At 40.5% G+C, this 21,743-nt stretch overlaps 1 protein-coding gene across 1 annotated transcript in view; it reads right to left on the bottom strand.

The window, feature by feature from the left end:
• The window catches only part of LNX1 (ligand of numb-protein X 1), a 67,705-nt gene that overhangs the window by 24,413 nt on the left and 21,549 nt on the right, over nucleotides 1-21,743 (bottom strand). The window contains exons 2-5 of the mRNA XM_069856078.1: nucleotides 10,877-11,118; nucleotides 9,116-9,271; nucleotides 3,463-3,618; nucleotides 55-257 (exon numbers count right to left, since the gene is read on the bottom strand). Of these exons, the coding sequence (XP_069712179.1) occupies nucleotides 55-257; nucleotides 3,463-3,618; nucleotides 9,116-9,271; nucleotides 10,877-11,118 (757 nt within the window). The remainder of the gene's footprint in view (nucleotides 1-54; nucleotides 258-3,462; nucleotides 3,619-9,115; nucleotides 9,272-10,876; nucleotides 11,119-21,743) is intronic.

Genomic DNA, 21,743 nt, shown 5'->3' with positions numbered 1-21,743 from the left:
AATGTCCTATTCTTTGTTAAGATATTTGTATCTTGTACCTCAAAGGTACTGTACCTTTAGTATCATGTCTCCAGGCAGCAATCTTCCATCTCTGGCAATTACCCCATCTCGATAGATATGCTGTATGATAATGTGAACCAAAGGAGTCTCACTGCCTCCCACAATCCTAATAGACAGATTTTCATGAGGATCGGTACGGTTGATCTTAATGCAGGTAATTTCTCCATCTGGAATCAGGTGATACAACCTAGGAAAACCTGGAAATATACATTGTAAGGTATTTATTTGACATCACAGCTTTGCTTGGTTAAAAATAAACCGTGCAACTTCAAGTACTTGACTATCCAGACTAGGTTTTATGCATGAATATGATTTATACTAAGTGTATAATATGTATGTTTGCTGAGTGGACTTGAAGGGATCTTTTTTTAACTTATACATTCAAACTTCCTTTTTTTCCCCTACAAAATACAGCCCTAAATATTTGATGTAATCCAGACAGATGAAATGTAGTTAAGAAAAAAAACCCCTAACAGTTACACGCACTAATATTTTAAGGGAAAACCTCACATTTTTAATCACCAGCAACCCCAGGCCACAGTTCCCTTGCTGGCCCTAGACGAGACAGGCATGGACACCCTAACAAATATGCGTCTCTGTTGCGGTGGGCTGCAAACCCTGTCTCACTGGTAGCTTTATAAGGTGGCCTGAGCAGTAACTACCCCATTTCCCTACATTTTTGGTGCCGCAGCAGAGGACTAGGTGCTTGGCTTGTGACATCCGAGAAACACTCTTTTACCTTCAGCTAAAAGAAAGGCAAGATTTCTCAGGCAACCTAAAGCAAACAATTTGCCTGCCAGAGACCTCTCCTTCCAGCAATGCTTGAACTCCAGGAAGTAGGAATAACTGGCTCTTACTGTGACGTGTCTGTATTAAAACCACCATAAGCTCAAGATGCCTGGAGGGAAAGACCTCTGCTAGCCCTGGCAATCTAGGTGTGGGGAAGAGGGACTGATGGTGGGCAGGGGTCTTTTTTCTGTTTATAACTCTGGATAAGAATAACCTCTTCCAAACCCTACTTTTCAACCAGCATGACTGCTTTCACAGCACGTCACTAATACTTTCCTTCTAGGTCAACCCAAAATGTTAATCCACATTCAACAGTGAGCAAAGTTGAAGTAAAGCACAAGTGAGTTTTCTAGCACAGGTGTATCAGGCTTCAGTCATTTTGAATCCCCCCCACCCCCCCACCCCCCGGTAAAAGAAAATCTTTGAATTATTTGTGTGGGGGCTTAATCCAGCACTTATATTAAAAACATGTAAGTCAGAAAAATAAGTGCTAATATTTTTTCAATAACCTATTTGAGAAATGAAAGTACATTGACTTGTACTCAATAGCGGTAAAGTGTTAAATAAAAATTAACAGGGTAGTAACTGAGATAGAATAAATATTTTTCTTCTACAGAATTAGCAGGCAACAAACCAGTCATGCACCAAAATCTTTTGGGAGAGAGCAAGGGGAAAGAAAGAATAGGGAAAAAAAATAAGAAACACCATGTTGCATCCCTTACCACTTCTTTGATCTTCAGGGCGGGAAGCTCTCTTCCTCCACATCTGTCAAAAGCACCTACCGGTAGCACAGACTTCGACTTTGTGACTTTACACAGAGTTGACAAGCAATACAAGTCTATCTAGATGACTATATAGCCTTCACCAATCTCATATCCAAGTACTCATTTAGTTTATAGCCTTGTAGTAGCAGGTTCAGCACGAATACAAAACTACTTCAGTTTTGCACAAAATTTTAACCTCTCAGAAATGGAAGATGCTTTATTTTCCCCATACTTCCCTGTTTTCTGAACATTATTTGCCCAGCTTGTAACTTGTTTGCTTCTCTCTAGCCTGAAGGATGCATTCAGTCCATCTAAATCCAGATCTCCAAGCATAATTTGGTGAACTACTTGCTACAGCTCCCTTTATGTTGCACAGGCACCCAAAGGGAGTGATACTGCACGGCTAAATCACCCTTGGAGGTGTTCACTCCACTGCTATGTGAGAAGAAAGAGGCAATTAACTCTGGCATCTCAGTGATGTGCTTAAACTCAGGCAATACAAGTGCTCCTCAAAAATGACCAAAGCCAGAATAAGAATGCATATTTTACACTCCCAGTGTGGCTGTAAGTGCATTTATATGTAAAAATGGAAATGATAATCTTGATCCCCAGATCTTCTCTACATGGAAACAGCATGAATAAACATCTCTGTATATTTTGCAGACTACCAAAGGAGTCTTATAGTGGAAATACTTCCCATTGCATGATGATTCACTTCATGTCCCAACAAACTGTGCTTTTTGACTCAAGCACTCACTCTCCTGAATCACGTTCTGAAAACTTTTCTAAAGTGATTACCGAGTTACATTTCTTGACAATGGAGAACTGTGGACTGAAAAAGTTATTGACACTCTCATATTATTTCAGTCTGTAATTATCCCAGAGCAAAATCACAACAACCTGACAGTGAACAAGTCTACATTTATATAGGACTTACATATATATGTTTATATAAGGTATAAACTTAGATAAGTTTCTTTGCCTCTTGAACAATTACTTAACTTGTTCATTAGGTCACTTGGGTGACTTCCAGTATTACTTGATGTAGATTGTTTTAGAAGAATTTTTCATACATAATTCCTTCCAAAGTGTGTGGTACACAACAGAACAAATCTTTCCAAGATATTTTTCTTGCCAGTCTGAAAGTCTCTAAGTTTTCTGTTTTCATAGTTGGCAGGATGTACTGCCTCACCCCCGTCTTCATTTGGTTTTTGTTCTTTATAGAATATAATTAATAAATGGCACCATTTTCTCTTCAAATGGGCCAGACAACCAAAATAATTCCATTACTCTGTAATTTCTGCTGTCTTCACTGAAGATTTCCCTTCTGTTTTCATTCCAAACATATACATGTCTGCGTTATCAACAACCTAGACTGTCATAAATGAAAGGCCAAGGCCTATTTTGAAAAATTAACAGTAAGTTTGACAAACTAAATGTATAAAATACACAAGTACATACTTTTTGAATAAGAAACAATCACTTTTTCACCAAACCATTGCATGCTTTGTGTGCAGTTTGATCAAAACCTATCACCTATTTTAAGATGATGCCATATCTGGAAAGCTCTGTCTTCAACTTGAATTTTTCTATGTACACACCATACCCAGAAGAGGCGGACCCTGTTCCAGCACCTGATTGTGTACAGTGAATGAGGCCTCACCAGCACAAATTAAGGGACCCCCAACTGAGTTGAGGGCTTGTACCAGTCACATATACACAGCCTGCTGTGTAGCTGGGGCACCAGTTTGCACAGATCCCATTTTCCAGCCTTTACACTCTTAAATAGAGTTCTCAGTTTTCTTTGACCAGGTTTTCCAGAGCAGGAAAACACAGGAGTATTGCATACCTTTCTTTACCAATTTATATTTCCAGTCCTTAAATATCGAAGAGCTGCTGAATCTAGAAAGAAGTAATCTTTCTGTCTTGTCTTTGGTGATTCTTGCAGGTTTTCCCACAAAGGGTTGTGTTTTTGTCACCGTGGGTTGTATGGAGCATTCTGAATCTGTCAATATAATAAGATGTCATCTGCATTCAGAAAGATTGCGTCCTTTTTCCTCAAGTAATATTTACCTTATATTAGTGTGCGATTTTATTGATATTTTCACACATCCCATTACAGTAACAAATAACATAGGAGAGACTAGTTTTATACAATAAAATCTGCTTGTCTAGTGTGATGTAGGACACTGAGCACTCACTAGTATAGTGGCCATGAGGCAGTAATACAAAATTTTATGTATGTTTAATAGTTTATCCCCGTAGTTTATAGTACTTAATGGTAAGTGTTCTTTCAGTGCTCAGGTTTCAGCTAACATCTGTGTGCACCATGCTCCTTCTGACATCAGGATAACTTCTGCCTTCACTCCCACACTATCCAGTGTGACAAAGCACTCTGTTTGCTATGATTCTTGCATCAAGAACCAAAGATCACTATAAACAAAACTTGCACTGTAAGCTCTTATTTACATCAGAAGGTCTGACTGATCATAGAATCACTAGGTTGGAAAGGACTCACTGAATCATCGAGTCCAACCATTCCTATCAATCACTAAACCATGCAACCATGATGTGAGGTGCTAGCTCACCCATACAAACAAGGCTATCTGCAGGGACACACATTCATTTTTCCCAGCACCCTGTCATCAAAATTTAAATGAAGATTGTGTAACTTATTCTTGGAAAACTCTTGTGCGTGTGAATGTCACATGCAATTGCACTAGAATGGAACTTTGTTCTTCAGCTCTTCCTTCCCAGTTGACTTCCATTTAGTATTCCTTTCTCCCAGCTGCTTGCCATCATTTTGACTGAATGCCTTCCATGATTTCTGGTCTGATGCAGGGACAGGTAGATGGCAATGCCAGATCTAATGTCTCTTCTTGCTTCTGGATATCCCTCTCACCAAAAAGTACTACAATGAAACTGTTGTAGAGTTGAATGTGTCTCAAAAGAGCCATGGCTATCTCATCTGTGGAGGCAAAGTTTACCAGTCTGCAGTGGAGAAAATGCAATGGATCCAATCTCTTTCTTCTGGAAATTGCCTGTCTCATTGTCTAGTGATTTGAACCAGTTCTGTAAGATTTCCAACAGCTGTTTTGGGAAACTGGAACTGAAACTTAATCAAATCTGGGGAAAACGGGAACAGTGTGGGATTCCTGTGTGGCACAGCCTTCCTGATACAAAGTTGGGCTGTGCTGTCTTGTCCTGGGGCTGGATAAGCCATTTTTTTTTCTGCACACTGAGAGCCTTAATGCCATTAAATGATTTATACCTGGTGCCACCTGTGTTGCACTTACCTTTTTCTTCAAGTACCTTTCCCAAATATTGAACTAGTTCTATCTATTTATCTATCATATATATATATATAAAAATACAACAGAATCCAGACTGAACAGGAGTGAGATCATAGAATCATAGAATAACCAGGTTGGAAAAGACCCACCGGATCACAACAGGAAAGTCTGTTCTGTGGTCCTGCTGGTGCCTCACCATGAGACTGAGAAGAATGAGTTTGACTATGAATAACATTTGACATCCCCAAGCAATCGTAAATTTGATTTATTTTACAATGGCTTAACTGCAAAATGAAACTGATAAACATTTTTGAAAACCAGCAGCACAACTCTCTTATACTATAAAACTGTACAGAGGTGTTTGCAATCGAGTTCTCAAATTCTTTCCTCCTAAAGAGCTAGCTGGTTTACAAGTTGTATTTGTAGATCAGTTTAAGTCAAAAGTGTATGTATATATATACATATATACACACACACGTACATGGTCTTGGAAGTGAATTCAAAGAGTGATGCCAAAAAATGAGAACAGTGATACAAACAAGCATAGTGAAGCTGAAGCAGTCTTTGCTCAGAGATATTTTATCACTTAAGTAGATTGTCAAGGTCGTTTACACTAGTAGATCCAGTCAGAAGATATCACATCTTAAATGCATCAGTGCCAGAAGGAGGTCCCTGTCATCTTCCCTCATGTCTCAGAATGAAACCATCTCTTTTAAATTTTCCTAATTTCTGCTTCAGACCTCGGAAGCTAGTTGTAATTTTATCTGCTATTAATGAGATTCCTCTCAGGTAGGTATCACAAGCTTGAGTGCTGCATTACAGATAAATACTTCTTTGCACAGATTATTTACAAATGACAAAATTATTAAAAATTATTAAATCTTAGCACCTCCTTCTCCCAAACATTTTCTCATCAGTGTTTGCACTTTCCATTCACTTCCAACATTTTCTTTGATATGGACAATAAACAGTTCTCTGCTGAAAAAACTTTAACAGAGGAACAAAGAAAGCCTGAATCATTTAAAACCAAATAGGCAGATATGACGCTGTTTAAACAAATTAAACCACAACTGGCAAATAGAAATCACAAAGTCATCCTTGCAATGCAGGACTGCCACCAGCTGCAGGGATAAGATAGCATTAGACTGTATTTCTTTACCGTAATTATAGCAGAAATACATTTGCCATTATATATTTTTCAGTGTCCTTGGGTAGTGAAGGAGTTTTCCCAAACCAGTAGTACATTTAGCTTTAAGTTAAGCAGAATCACGGTTACTTGAATAAATTTTCTCCCACATCAGGAATGAATACTTTGCCTTGCATCCTCATAGCCATATTGCAAATGAGCATTGGCTCAACAGACATATCAGCTTCAGATTCAAAGCAACTACATACTCTGCAGTGGGCAATATAGTTAATTTGCTATCAGTGCTGCTGACGCTGAGGGCCAATACACAGGTAGGCAGTATGGTTTTTGTTCTCAGAGCTCCTCTGACCAAAATACAGGCAAAAGACAGATTAAACTGAGACATCTGAACTAAGATAAGGGAATTCAGAAAACTGAGGACAGATGGATTATAATACACTGAGCTTTACCAGATGATCTGACAGCTCCTTTATCAACAAGAGCTTATCAGCAAGAAAAGGTTATTTTGCATTTTGCCTGCTGTGAGGCTGGCACAGTCTCAGCTTTATTTTGCTCAGGCACTCACTAAGCCTGGTGAGAAAAGAGTTGCCAGAGAGGTGGTGAGTTACCATCCGATGTCCTGGAACAATGAGGCGTGGCTGAGGTGCACTTTCAGGTGTTCCCAGGCATGGACCTGTGAAACTTTGGGCAAGGCAGCAGTAGGAATTGGTGCTCTCACCATGGGTATGGGGATTTCTGAGGCCAGGAGCCACCACCCACAGGAGCACCTCTGTTCCCAGGAAAGCAGGGTGGCAATGGGGAGAGAGACATGTGGGTCTGCATTTTTTCTGAGTGGATTTAAACTGGATCTTTAGGGAGCAACAGGGCAGAGGACACTGCAGCTATCCCTAAGGATTGACCAGCCAAACTGCAGACTGCTCTGAACAGCTGAGGATTTTAAAAAAATAAATAAAGGAAGAAAAAACACGGAACTGGAGAATAAAACAAGCCTCCAGCTGGCAGGGTGATAACTGCTACAGGAAGTTTATTCATTTGCTCCTCGAAAAAGAAGAAACAGAAAGACCCTTTGAGATACCAATACACAAAGCACCTGTTGCAAAGGATTGAACAGAAGTCCTTGCAAAGGATTGAGCAGAAATCCTTGCTAAAGTTGTATTCGTAACACTGCAAGTTACTGGCTTGCATTTTTTTAAAGACCAGATTCCTCAATGTGGAATTAAAATGCATTGTTTGCCTATGTAATTAATACAGTAACTTAGGTACCCAGCTTCTTTGATCTCACATGTAAGAGTAACTGCTCATTAAGTAGTCACATGTCCACCTGGTTTTTCCAGTGCAGTGGAATATATTTGCAAGTTTACAGGCATACTTAGTTCAGAGGAATGAAACCACAAGTAGGGTCAAGGAAGGAATTATAAACTTGACACTGCCATTATACATCCCTTTATATGTCCCTTAAACAGGAGGCAACAGTGCTTTCCATTATGCTGAAAATGTAAAGGTCAGTGTCATCTTCACACCTCCTCCTGTTACCATCTAGACTGCGCAGGGTTACTGGACAGGTACTGTTGGCACCCAGATCATGCTCACACACTCTGGATGTGAAAACAAGTGTGGACTTGGAAAAATTACTAATGCAAACTATAAGCTTAGGTAAAAGGTGGCCATAAAAATGTCTATGCCCCATCTTAAAGATGTGTCTTTTGAAAAGTTGGAACTTGAGACATGCAGAATTTCACTCCTGCTGAAAAAGGGCAAGCTTTTGCTTACAATGGATTGAACAGTTGCCAGGGAATGAGAAACACATCTACCTGCTCAAAGAGGGCTGTAGACAAATTAGCTGAAAAATTTTACTCAGGGGAAAAAATAAAATATTTGAGACAGCAGTTATTTATTACATTTCCAGGCCAAGGCATCATGTTATTTTTATGGGAAAGTATCACAATTTTGAATTATCAGGTTTCATTTTTAACTACATCAGCAAGTATGAGGACTAGGAGAGTAAGTACCAAGAACACAGCAATGTAGGGAAACTCTCCTGAAAGAATAAATAAGGAAATAAAGTAAAAGAATTATTGAATGCTGTTCTGCAGTTCACCACTTCAAGAATAACCATGTAAAATCATGTCTAAATACATAATTTGGCAAACTTTTGTTCTTATTTTGTATGGGTTTCAATGGTAGCTTGAATTACAGAGCAAAGAGAAGCTGAGTATTTTGTCTTCTTAAAGCCCTTAGTCTGAAGAGAAGTGATGTGCTCAGGCACCAAAGGAATAATAAGCTCAGGGAAGACCTTGATTAAGATGATGATTCCCACTCTAACATCACTTCCTCTTGATGCATGAATGCTAATGGTGGCTTTGCAATTACGGCCCAAAGCAATTGGTAACATTTGCTTACTGCTTTGAGAATGCCAAATGTTAAGTGTTACTGCCTGCCAGACCACTCATCTTTGACATATGTCAGACAAACTTGCCTCTTCCCCCTGTTTAAAAGCAGAGCATTCTTACCTCATCACCTGCCTGGCTGAGGTGATACAAGTCTGTCGCCAAAGATCCCACAGAAGTGTCAGAATAATTACAGTACTTTGCACTTTCATACTATCCTTCCACTGGGAATTTGGGGTGCTTCAATAACATTAGACAAAACTCATGAATTTCCTGTAATGTATGATCACTGTAATCTGTTTCTTTAGGGGAACAGACACATGGCAGTGAAGCCTCTTCAACAAAATGATAAAGCGAATCAGCGACAGCTCTGCTGATAAATCCCAGATGCCCAGATCCCGTAGTTTATGTGCTACACACAGGGCTGAGTGTAGCATGCAGGCTGTTACCAGACTAACCCTACCCGAGGTCCCACATCCACCAGCATTATTCTTGCCTGCCAGTCACTGACAACTTTTTTTCAAGGGGAAAATAAGGAAAGATTGACTTTTCTGTTGTTTTAATCACACACAGCCCACCACATGAAAAGTATATCAGTCATGGGCATCCACTTTCCACATGAATAGGGTTCCCTAGCCCATTTTAAGTGGTAACACAAGGAGAACAAAGCATTACCTTCCTCTCCAGAAGCAGAGTTTCCAGCAGTCTCCCTTTCCTGGTCAGCCTGGTTGGAAACAGCGCTGCCACTTTTTGTCCTTCGAAGAACACTGAATGCCTTGTTTATTTTTTTAAAAGATCTGCTTCTTATAGTGGATCGTTCAAAGTGTCGTGCTGTAAGAACAGGAAAAAAACAAATCAATATAGTTCAGCAGTTCTGGGCTAGTACCACATAATTTCTGCAGCCATCAGCATGTGACAGGGCAGAACAGGAATGGCAGAGCTGTCTTCGCTTCACTTGTACACCTGACTTCAGCTGATACTCTAAGACTGCATCTACCTAATCCTGGGTACAATTATCCTACCTTTGTCTCACATCCTGGAATTGCCACCTTCCCTGTCTCTTTTGCCAGACACACATAAATCTCCTGCGAGTGTGACAGCCAAAGGGAAATTAATTCTCAGACAAGACAGAATCAGCCATAATCCAGTGAAAAATGCATATAAAGGAAGAAGCACTGCCCTTCTCAAGCTATTTAACTGTCACTAAAAAAGAAAAAATCTAAACTGGAAGTTTTTTCAGTTGTAAAAACTCTTCTTGAAAAAAACCCACCCCACTACCACCTCAAAACCCTGCAACACTTCCAAAGCTGCCAACAAGAGCCAACAGTTTCATGTCAAAAATTTAAGCATTATCAGGTGGGAAGGACCAATTAAGTAGTATCTTCTATCTTGAGCAGGGCAATAAAAAAAGAAATCATAGTAGTTTCAAAACACATCACACTCTTTTCCATCCTGCTGAAGATGTCTTTGTGGCTGTCACCGTTCTGTCTCTTCGAGCTCTGCATGCTAGCCAAACATTGTAATGTAATAATTACAGCATTCCCTCAAAACAGACCGTGGCCTCTAAACTCAAGAAAACTGGTGGGATTTAATTTCATTCTAGTGTTCTCTTTTTTCCCCCTTCCTTTTCTTGCCTCTCTACCCCCATGCATACAACAGGACAGCACTGCTCATTTTTTAGTCTTTCTTCAGCCCTTTATTTGTTCTCCCAAAATTCAGCTGGTGCAACACAAGGTGATACATTCATTTTGGCTTGAGAGTTCTGAAATACAAACTTTGAATTCACTGTTAACAGTTCTGAGTGTACCTTTGGCCAGAACACATTTTTCAAATACAACATTCATCAGAGCCAGGTGCAGTGTCATAGGGTGAAGGATCAATACAAAGTTTCCTGGTGCAACATGTCCCTGACTGTGGTTATTTCACCAGAACCAGCTCCTCTAAGCTTCACCTCCCTCGAAAGTTGGCAAACATCCCCTAGGCTCCCAGGACACTTCTTAAGGTTTGTTTTCCTGCACGTACTTGGCAACTGTCAAACACAGTTCCCAACAGGCTCTTGGGTAGGTGCCCGTGGCATGGCCTACGGGGTTACCTGGGCCACCAAGTTTTGGTGAAGCCATTACACAGCTACACCATCTCTCCAGCATGTCACACTTGCCATTTGCTCTTCCAACCGTGCTGAACTACCTAACTATTCTTTCTTAAGACCCGCAGTTTGCACGTGTGCAGCTAGGTCAGCTTCATGCTGCTCCCAGGCAAGTAAATTTGGTTTTCACCTCAAATCTATTTGGTGTGTGATTTGACAAGCCATATATAAAAATCAAGGCTTTTACTCTCCTTTTATTCTCTTTTAAAACCTTCAACAACACATGCCTTGCAGAAAACAAGTGCTGAAAGACGTTATCAAGCTCTGAAACCACCACTTTTATTTCTTACTTCTGTTTCGGTTGCTGCGATATGGGTCTCCTGGGCTGCTGGCTGACTGGCTGTCCTCTGAGGTGGGGCTGAAGGCTGGGTTCACCAGCCCCGGCTCGTCTGTCATTAAGGCAATGGTGGCAGCTGCTGAGAGCTCGGAGCCCAGGGCGGCTACTGCTAAGCTGGAGCCATGGTCTGGAGAGCAGTCTTGGGAACGTCTCTTCCGTTCCTTGGTAAGGCCATAGTGGGATGCTCCTTTACATCTAAGGAGAAGGGAGGAAAAGGGAGTTATTATAACAAGTTGTATTTAAATGTTGCATACTTGCAGAAATTATCTGGTGCTGAGGAATAGCTCAGGGTACAAACTGTGGTGACCACGGTAGCCAGTGAAAAAACAGCGCTTAACAAGAGGGGAAAATGCCAGTCCTGTCACATTAGACAGAATAAAAAGAAGAACCACTGCCTTCCAAATTAGCTGATTTACCCCCTTACATGGAAAGATTACTGCTGGTCAAGAAAAAAAATACTATCTTGCCTGTAGTCTCATGTGCGTAAATAGTTACTGCACATACAAAAAGACAGGAATAGTATGTGCTTAATTAAACCAGAGGCTACAGTCTATAATTTTCCCCTTGCTTCTGCTCAATTAAAGAGAGCAGGATGAGTCCTGATAGCCTCTCCACATCTGCTGGTGCAATAAAAAGCACCTTACCCAGCCCTGTGACCTGAAAAGCCTTTGAATTCACCAAGGCAGTCACACCAAGAGTACGGTGCTGTGTTCCTTCATGCAGGAGTCACAATCTCCCCTTCAGGAAGAGGCCAATGAAGTCAATGAAGGGAGGGCTGCAGATGGGAATTGAACTTCTGGAAATTGTAAGAATCCAGTCCCCACACGGGGTCTGTGTAGACCATTTATTACTTAAACTGCACTTAATGAATTATTTTCAAATCGAGCCACAGAGATGAAGTTTCCAGCTCTGCTAGTCCAGCTCAGTTAAGACATTAAAAAACAGAGAGGTTGCCACCTTGATGGAAAGGTGCAAGAGATGGTGGTTGGTCCCAAGTAGGAAGTGCTGGGCTTGCACTGAGTGACTGAGTGCAAGTCCTCAGACCAAGATCCTTTGCCCAGCCCCAGACTTCACCAGTTTGGGGAGCCCAAGGCTAGTTCTAAAATAATTCCAGAGGAAAATCCAAATCCTAAATCCTGATTCGACCTCTGCAGTGACAAAACACTGGTTCTGGTGGAGATATGCACGTTCACAGAAGAGCTCAAGGTACAGCATTGTACACTGGTTCTGGTGGAGATATGCATGTTCACAGAAGAGCTCAAGGTACAGCATTGTAAGAGGCAAATTACAAGCCTGCTCAGAAGCAACTTACTTGTGGTCCCAGCTCTCTGCTCTAGATTCATCCTAGATAGCAAAGACAGGACCACATATGGCATTTCTTTTCTAAGATTTGTTAAAGAAAGTCACTTGAATGAAATTAAAGGTCACTGTGCTCTTCATGAGTCAGTATTTAATTAAAGCTGTAAAATAACTGAAGACACAGAGTGGCACAAGGACACAGCACCTGTGACTTTTCTCCAGCACCACTTCAGCCCAGTGACCACTCACTAGAACATCATTCGTTGCATTAAAAAAAAAAGAAATCTGCCTTTTAATCATAATCTAATGAACTTGGCCTACTTTCAGTTACTCTTTCCTCATAGCAAAGGCTAACTGATGACTTTCATAAAATGCCCTGTAGGACAAACTCACAGAAATAGCTGCAGGAACCCTTAGGGAGAGAAAGCTCTTCGTAATATATGGCATGCACAAAAGGCAATGCATAATATATACAGTACACAACACTAGTGGGTTAAGTGTCAGAAAAAGAAGTAGTACACTGAAGAGAGGCCTTGGAAGAGAAGTGATTTATGGAAGCAGTTCCTGGGGCAGCAAGATGAGATGACAACGATTCATAGATCTTTTTATTTCAGCTTCAGAGTAGCAGTTTAATTTTTCTTGTGATATTGGCTTTTTATGAGAGATAATTAATATTTTTTTTAGCACTAAATTATGATTTACCATAATTTACTTCACACCAATTCTGACAAGTTTCATCTTTATGAGGGAAAAGATAACCAAACCCAAACTATATCATAATTAATGAAGCTGTGAAAGGAGCCTTTCTATTTGATTTAAGGTTTGAATGGGAGTGGCAGTGGCAGAAGTTATTTCTAATATCTTTCACAAGCAAAAGGAGGTGTTTCAAAAGAAAACACTCTTGTGGAAGAGGTTGATCAACTATTTCAAAAAGCAAACAAAAAGCTATTTGGGGCACCTGTTCCAAGATGAGACTGCAACAATTATCAAATAAAACAGAAAGGAAGAGCTCTCCTGCCTCCACTGCAGCAGACATTTTCCCATTTCTTCCCATAAAAGAGGTCTGACTTCCTAATTAGCCAGAGCTGCTGGAAGCTGGATGCTCTCCTCTTTTATTTCTTGGGGAGCAGAACCACAAGGGCCTCCTCCTCTTGCAGGCTACCTGAACTTCTCTGACAGTGTTTTGGGGAACCAGGGCCCCAACATGCTTGACCTCTCCCACTTGCAGTGTGGACACATTTACTAATCCAGTGTATGAATGCTCACCCACACAGTTAAAATTAGTCTAAAAGCCACCATAAGAAAACATACAGAAGGAAATGGCTTTGGGGTCATTTGTTTGTTATTCTCAAAAGATAATCTCTGCTTTACAGAAATCCTGCAAAGATTCAGAATATGATGAGAGATATTTCTACTTTACATTTTATTTTATTTTCTTCTGATTTCACTATGCCAGTAAAGTTTTGGTAGTTGATACTAGGGAACCTACCTTGTGAATGGGTTCTCAAAAGAAGCTATCTTTTATTTTTAGTGTGTTGCATGAAGATCAGAAGAGGCTTTGCCCAGTTTCCCAGCTACATGCCTGTCTGCACTTCAATACCTAAGCCTTCATTTTTTGTGGAAATCCTCACTTGCTGCTCCTGTCTGCACTTCAATACCTAAGCCTTCATTTTTTGTGGAAATCCTCACTTGCTGCTCCTGGCTGCACTGCAGACACTCAGTTAACAGCATCAATCCAAAAGCAATGAACAGAAGACAGTTACTTTGAATGCAGAAAGGGCTGACACAGTTTAAGACGTGGCTTATTGGAGAAGACAAGCTGTCATGACACAAAGCACAAGGCATATCTTTCTAACTCTGCCAGAAATAGTTAAAAGAGAACCAAAGCTCTTCATGTATGAGCGCTGAAGCTCTTTCTTAAATAACTGTGGCAGGCATAAATGAACACAAATCAAGCCGTCTTTCTTCAGATTAACACAGTGTCCTTGAAGAAGAAAAAAAGTCCCAAGCCTTCAAACTTGTAATAAAATCTGCAACAGCATCTCTTCACTTTCATTGTTTTCCTTGCGCTGACACTGCTGTGATAACAGAAAACAGAAGAGATGACTGTCTAAGTGGAATCATATTTATAGTGTCTCGGCTACATTTTTCCATATGGTTTGATTTGGCTCCCAGAAAAGAAAGATCCATAAAACAGCTAGATGCCAGTACTAATTATCTCTCTCACTGTGATTATCAGCTGCCTGATTTAGTGCTGGAAGAGCAAGATACCTGATTAACATAGGTCAGTTAGAAAATGCTGTCTGGTGGCCAAGGTGAACTACAGATTTATGTTCCTTCTCAGCTGTGCTGGACGGTGAGTACATCCGTGCAGCCACGTGATACTGAAACAATTTGAAGGCCAAAACTGGGGGCGACAAACAGACATGAATAATGTCTGTTGCACAGTTCATGCTATTAAAGTAGTGACACTAGGTACATACAGGAAATTCAGAAAATGTTTTTTCCTGTTTGCATGGTCTCTATTACAAAGCAGAAATCTGCTTTAACTACTGGCTGTATGAACTAACCACTCAGTGGGACGGCAGTGGTGGCAGCAGGAACTTCACCTAATATAATTCCAGCTGGCATCCACACTGGCAGCTGCAGGACAAGCCTTGCCCCACACCCTGCTCCACACACGAGGAAGGCTCTGCAGTCCCAAGTGCTGGAGCCAGGAGATACATGGCTGCTTTAACTTCATTCTACTGTTCATAAAAACAAGCTTCAGTCAAACTCATAGCCAACAGAAACATTTCCATGTTATTTGCAAAGTGGTTTGAAAACAGAGATGTATTCTCCTTGCACCATCCCTAATTTGCACAGCCTGGAGAGGAGGACCTAAAAGTGAGGTTGACCTCAAGGATTTCCATCACTCAGGGAGACACAAGGGCAAAACATAAAGGCAAAACATAAATAAGGACAACTACACATATTTTTCACCTTGCTTTTAGTGATATGAATGAAAAAAAACCCACAGACAAAAATAATATATAATGTATTACATTTATATATATATTTACATATATAAAATATAGAATATATTCAAAATGCATTTGCTCCTTTAAAAACGTCCTGCTTTCTGTCTGTGTCACTTCATAGGCTACCACTCTTTATCCCTGTCTCACACTCATCTTCTTGGGCAAGAAACAGGAGAAAAAAGTCAATCTAGAGATTGGTTGTGCTTGTGAACCAGGTCTGGCACAACTAAACAGAGCAAAAGCACTCTCTGCCCAGCAAAACCTTGATCAGGTTAGACAAGCATGTTCCAACTGTGCCTTTATTGCAAGCAGTTCCACCCCTGTGTAATTTGGACTTGACACAAGTTAGGAGTACCAACAGTGTGTATCACACCCTGACTCCATCACACAAACTCTCCCAGCTGCTCTGGTACCCCCAAACTGATCTGTTGGAAAGGACGGTAGAGAAACTGAAGGTGACCAACAAGGAGTGTTTTGGACAACATAGTGCTGTTAACCTCACTTGTGACATCTAGTAAGAAGCTCCTGTCTGGGAAAGAAGGGAGATTTTGAAGCAGAGAAGTTTACTTTTGGCAATTCCAGTCCCACAGGAACCATTTGCATCATGTGCGCATTAGCAATAACTGTAGCCCAAACATAATCCAAGCACTAACCATATGGATTTCAGGCCAAATGCCTAAACTCTGAAGCTTTTGGAAACTCACCATAAGTGAGTGAACTGACTTGGTCAGTTCTCAGGCAGAGATCACACCAGCTCTTCTAATCTAACTTTTTCCAACCTTGCACCAGGAACTGGGGAAAAATACGAAAGAAAGGCCATGTACTTAAACTCCAACCAAATTCCGCATTACGGATCTAAGCTAAAAGGCAGCAAATGCACAATCTCCCTTCCAGAACAACCATACAGTGCATAAGAGGCCAGAGACATCAACATCTTCAGCTGTGAAGGTGACTAATACCTTGCTGCTCCTTACACTCAGTGATGTTGTATCATCCTTGCTCAGAAATCTGTCTTCTGTGTATCCTAGTCTTACATGTAACATCTCTACTTCTTTGCTATATATGAAAATTAATCCTGGAACTGAGTGCTTAACAGCAATGATGTTTTCTCGGTAATTCTGAGTTCTTGCAAGGATTAACCATGCACGAATGCCGTGTATGAAAAAGCTGCATAAATAAGTACCCCTTTATTTTTTTTTTTAAATACATTTGCCTTTTCTGCTTTTTATAAAGAACTGTGTAATATCAAGAGCATTTCTCAGGCTACTGTAATCACCAGCTATGGCTAGTAAGATTTTGCACACATTAAACTTCCCTCATGGTACATAAAGAAGGGAATAAGCTGTCTAAAAATCTAGGTTTCAGTTCCTGGGTTACAATTTGCAACCAATATTTCCTGAAAGTAAGGCTGAAAAAAAATGTGTCTAGACATGCAACTTGAGACAGGCTATTCTCTGCACCTACACTTGAATTTCATAATGCCAGCAAAATTTCTAGAAGTTCATCTCTGCTGTTCTGTGTACACTGTACCCTGGCATTGATGCACTTGATGGTGCATCCTCTCCTCAATGGTTTCCCCTGCCACAGTGTCAGGGTGTAGCCATTGTGTTTGGGAGAAAAAAAATGCTCTGTTTTCAGCTAATTTAAGTAGGAAATCATCCCAGTTACTATTACTCTGTCACTTCGATAACCTTATCTACAAAAACATTTTAGAGATAGCTTCCTGAGACCTGAGGCATCAAGGGCTGCCTGGGAGGGAGGTGTGGGCCAGCAGCTTGATCCCTGCTACGCCCGGAGGGTTGAGGATGAGAGATTCCATCCTACACCTCCATAAACACCACTCTTCTCTGTGTCAGCATGGAGATAACTATGATAGAAGTTCAGATGAGGCAAATGCCTTCTCTGTCTAGCTGTCAGAGAGATTTTCTCATGTTATTTGCTCTCTATTGCCAACCAGAGAGCTTTGCTAAAGGATAAATATGGAGCAGATTTAGTGGTTCTGTAATTCCGCGTTACTACTCTATAAATATTTATAAAGGTCCTCATAACATTTATTTCTTTAAGCTGAAGATATTTAGCTTAAATACTTTCCCACAAGATAGGAAAATCTTCTCAAATATATTTTTTTAGCTTAATTTCTGCATATCCCTGTTATGGCTTCCTAATGGTTTTTTTTGTTTTAATGAAGCCATCGTAATTCAACAAACTCTGGAACAACTTTATTAGTAAACTTAAGATGTGCTGTGTCCAGCCTGTAAAGATCTGACCTCAGGGAAGGTGTGTAATTTTTAAAATGTTCTTGTACTATGATGCTGTCGAACAAAACATATTTGTGTATTACATAAGGAATTCGTGCAGGAGTATCTGTATACTTACAACTCCACATCAGCTATCTGTATGGATTTGATTGCAGCACTTACAGTTCCCATAGATAAAACAAAAAAAGGTTTTCTAAACATATGAAGAATATATATATATTGAGCATTCTCTATAATTACTAAGTTAGTCATCAGCTACAGTGACTTACTCCCATTTCTGTGACTTGGTTGCTGAGGAGTAAGCACGGCTAGTGATTTTGGTACAGGCCTTTGAAAGTATTTTGCATCAGTGAAGAATGGAAATGCAGTTTAAAGTTCAGTCCCCACAGTTCCCAAAACTATCGACAGACAGCTGGTGCCAGACACAAATTGAACAAGCATTCAATGGAAACCAAATCCCATTTTAAATTTGACTACTCATACTGAGGGAAGGGAGGAATCTCCAGATTTCCTGCTAGTTTTCAGGAGAGCTGAAATAACTTGGAACACATTCTACTTCTTAAATAAATTATAGAGTTTAAACTTCATGGATGTGCTACCAAAGTATCGTGTAACGTGTGGTCATGTTTAAGCTTTTTTTCCCCTTGTCTTTAAAAAGCAAAAAGTTGTACTGCAACCACCATCATCAGCTCCTATTATGAAATCTTTTTAAAGGCCCATTACCCTTTATCATGGGAACAGAGAATTGGAAGAAATAGGTAAACAATACTAGTTGCCTGCAATTGTGGGCAAAAGTCATGAGTGAGATTATTGTGCAATAATCCCAGTTGTCGGGGCTGTGTACAAATTGTTGGTCCAGACCATGTTCTCTCCCTCCCCTGACACTTCTTCCAGGCCATTACTCCATCATTGATGATTTTGAAACTACAATGGTACTGATTTCTTTTCAAAGTTCAAGCATTGTTTCACATTCTAGTCTTAAACCATTGCAGCTGTTTTACACCTAGGGGAACACAGCTGTAAATTGCCAGAGACAGCTGAGCTGGACAAGTCGGCATCTGGGCTGGAAATGCCAACTTCTTGTATGGACTAGCACAGCTTCTATATTGCACCTAATATAACTACTACTTCAGAGTAACTAATATTCACAAACGTCTTTGTGGTTTCACTTTCTGTTGCTCCTCCCTGACAGGTGCCCAAGCCACCAGTGCTTTGAAAATACGCAAGGGCATCAGCAGCCTGTTCCCAATGCTCACAAAAGGCATGGCCTCGGGTGGCTGCTACAGCTTCTACCTTCTCAATACTGCCTTTAAATGTAATGGCTGTAGAACACAAGCAGACAAGCAACAAAACTGAGCAATTAACCATTTGAAAGACTGAAAGCTTGCAGTCAGCCTAATCATTATTTACTCCTAGATTACTATAAACAAACGTTTTTCATCACAGGAAAGCTAGTGATCAGAAGTACAGAACCACAGTGATCTTGTGTGATGCAAAACAACAGCAGTATTTATTTATTCAATTAAATACTGAAGCTATCGAAGAGTACACTAATAATATTAAACATATCTCATGCAATCCACTCACACCATCTGACAGAAACAAAGAAAACAGAGGAGCACTACGGTCCCTAGCACCTGGTAGGTGCTCAGGTACCGCTGCAGCAAGGAACCTATGATTACCTGGGTAGCTGAGTCAGAGCAAAATAAGAAGGAAAAAGTACTGAAATTTTTGAGCTGGTGAGAGCCTGCAAACTTTGCTGACGGCTTTTAGTTCTTTTAGCATTCAACAGATTATAATACATCATTTAAACCCACTAATCCTGTTCAAGTGCTACATCAAAGTCTTAAAGTGCCAAAACCTCTTCTTGACTACAGCAAAGCTGGAGCTCGACTGAGGCTTCATTAGATGCTTTGATCACCTTCCAGAATTGCATTGTTTGCTACACAACACACTTAAAAGCTTCAGCCTTCTCCACTCTTGAAAAAGAGTGAAACTGGAACATTGCTTTAAAAGCAAGTGAGAAAACATAAATTAGAAAGACCCCCAAGAGGTTTTTTCATGGAAAACTCGACTACTTATCAATACTCATATATTTTATCTACAATCAGTGTACATCGGGGAGCAATAGCATATTTGGAAAGTAACATAACACTTGCCACCAACAGCTGTCAGATTCATACCTGTTTTTCAGGTCCATTTAAGACACTCAAAGAGCAGCATTGGTATTCTGCAGGCAATCTTGGCCACTGATTTTGCCTTATATCAATAAAATAATATTTTTACAGAAGGAATTGAGATCATATGCAAGAAGACGGCAGCAGGATCAACAAATACATTCCTCATACAGACCCTTAAATGAAAAATGAGCCTAAGGAAAAATCACGTATATACAAAGGCTCAAAAAACTATAATGTAACTAAAATCAAGTTATCTGTGGCAAAAATAACAAGTGCAAGGACAAAGGAATTCTTAAAACATCGCAATGCTATACCTCATAATGCCACACAATCCAATAAACTGCAGTTTACTGTAGCCAGTAAATAATGAATGCTGTCTATATTCTCTTATTGACATAACATGCCATGGACAGCCACTCACAGCTCTAGCTCTGGCGGCACTTGCCTCTGACCTCAGCGATCAAAAAGTTATGTAAGATACCTTTTAGGTCAGCATGGGTATCTAAATTACATTCCTAAGACATCAAGCTCTAAACATATACTTGCTTCCTCGTGGGGAAGGTCAGAAAAAGGAGGTCTCATCAAACCTTCCGAGAAACTGAAAAACCACAGAGGTCCCTGTCAGATGCCCATCTAACTATTGAGCAAACATCTCTGCCACCATAACTAAGTAGTGTCTTAAGATGTCAGAAATGTTTCCTATTTTAAAAAGTAGTTATGCTGTTTTATCAAATCCAGTGTCTGATATTCAACAAGAACCACAAATCAGTCCTAAAAAGTATACTGCATGTGACTCAAATCACTCTCCACAAACCATGAAACAACACAAGTTCCTTGGTGCAGGTGGGGAAGGAAACATACAACATTCCTGGTGTATCACAAAGCTCAGTTTCCAGCATTTTGGCCTACATGAGTATTAACACTGTCATAACTAGTACATAAGTGACACTATTGACTAAATATCTCATTGCACTAGCGCTTTTTTTTTTTTGTGAAGATAACATAGCCAACAGCATATTTTCCTAGAGAAACACCATTTCAACTTCTACTTCTCCTGTCCCTGCAGCCATCCTCTTTGTGCCTATGAATCATAGAATCAGAATCGTTAGATTGGAAAAGACATTTGAGATCATCAGCTCCAACCGTACCTGTCTACTACTAAATCATGTCCCCAAGCACCTCATCTACCTGCCTTTTAAACACTTGCAGGGATGATAACACACCTACCACCCTGGGCAGCTTCATAACCTTTTCAGTGAAGAAATTTTTCCTAATGTCCAATCTAAACTTCCCTTGATGCAGCTTGATGCCATTCCCTCTTGTCCTATCACCTATCGCATGGGAGAAGAGACCAACACCCGCTTCTCTACAACCTCCTTTCAAGTAGTTGCAACAAGCAATAACATCTCCCCTCAGCCTCCTCTTCTCCAGACTAAATAACCCCAGCTCCCTCAGCCGCTCCTTGTAAGACTTGTTCTCCAGCCCATTCACCAGCTTCATTGCTCTTCTCTGGACTTGCTCCAGGACCTCGATGTCTTTCTTGTAGTGAGAGACCCAAAACTGAACACAGTATTCAAGAAGCGGTCTCACCAGTGCGGAGTACAGAGGGAGAATCACTTCCCTGGTCCTGCTGGTCACACCATTTCTGATACCAGCCAAGATGCTGCTGGCCTTCTCGGCCACCTAGGCACATTGCTGACTCATGTTCAGTCAGCTGTCCACCAGCATCCCCATGTCTTTCTCTGCCAGGCAGCTTTCAAGCCATTCTTCGCCAAGCCTATAGTGCTGCACAGGGTTTTTGTGTTCCAGGTGCAGGACTCTGCACTTGGCCTTGTTAAACCTCATCCATATGGCTGGAAGAGGATATTATGAGCCAATTTTCAGAACAAAACTCCCCAAACTCATGGGACATGCAAAAATCTTCACTGCTTGTGGTTTATGGGTTCCACCCAGTTGAATATTAAATACTTCAGTGAGATATTTCACTCTCCCATTAAAATAAACACACATTCTAAAAGCATTTAAAGGCTCCAGAAAGTCCATGTCCAAGTATGGCTGGAATG

The sequence above is a fragment of the Phaenicophaeus curvirostris genome, chromosome 4 (assembly GCF_032191515.1).
Source record: "Phaenicophaeus curvirostris isolate KB17595 chromosome 4, BPBGC_Pcur_1.0, whole genome shotgun sequence".
Classification (NCBI taxonomy): domain Eukaryota; kingdom Metazoa; phylum Chordata; class Aves; order Cuculiformes; family Cuculidae; genus Phaenicophaeus; species Phaenicophaeus curvirostris.
The sequence above is the reverse complement of the archived record's forward strand: the minus strand, read 5'-3'. Positions and strand labels throughout refer to the sequence as shown.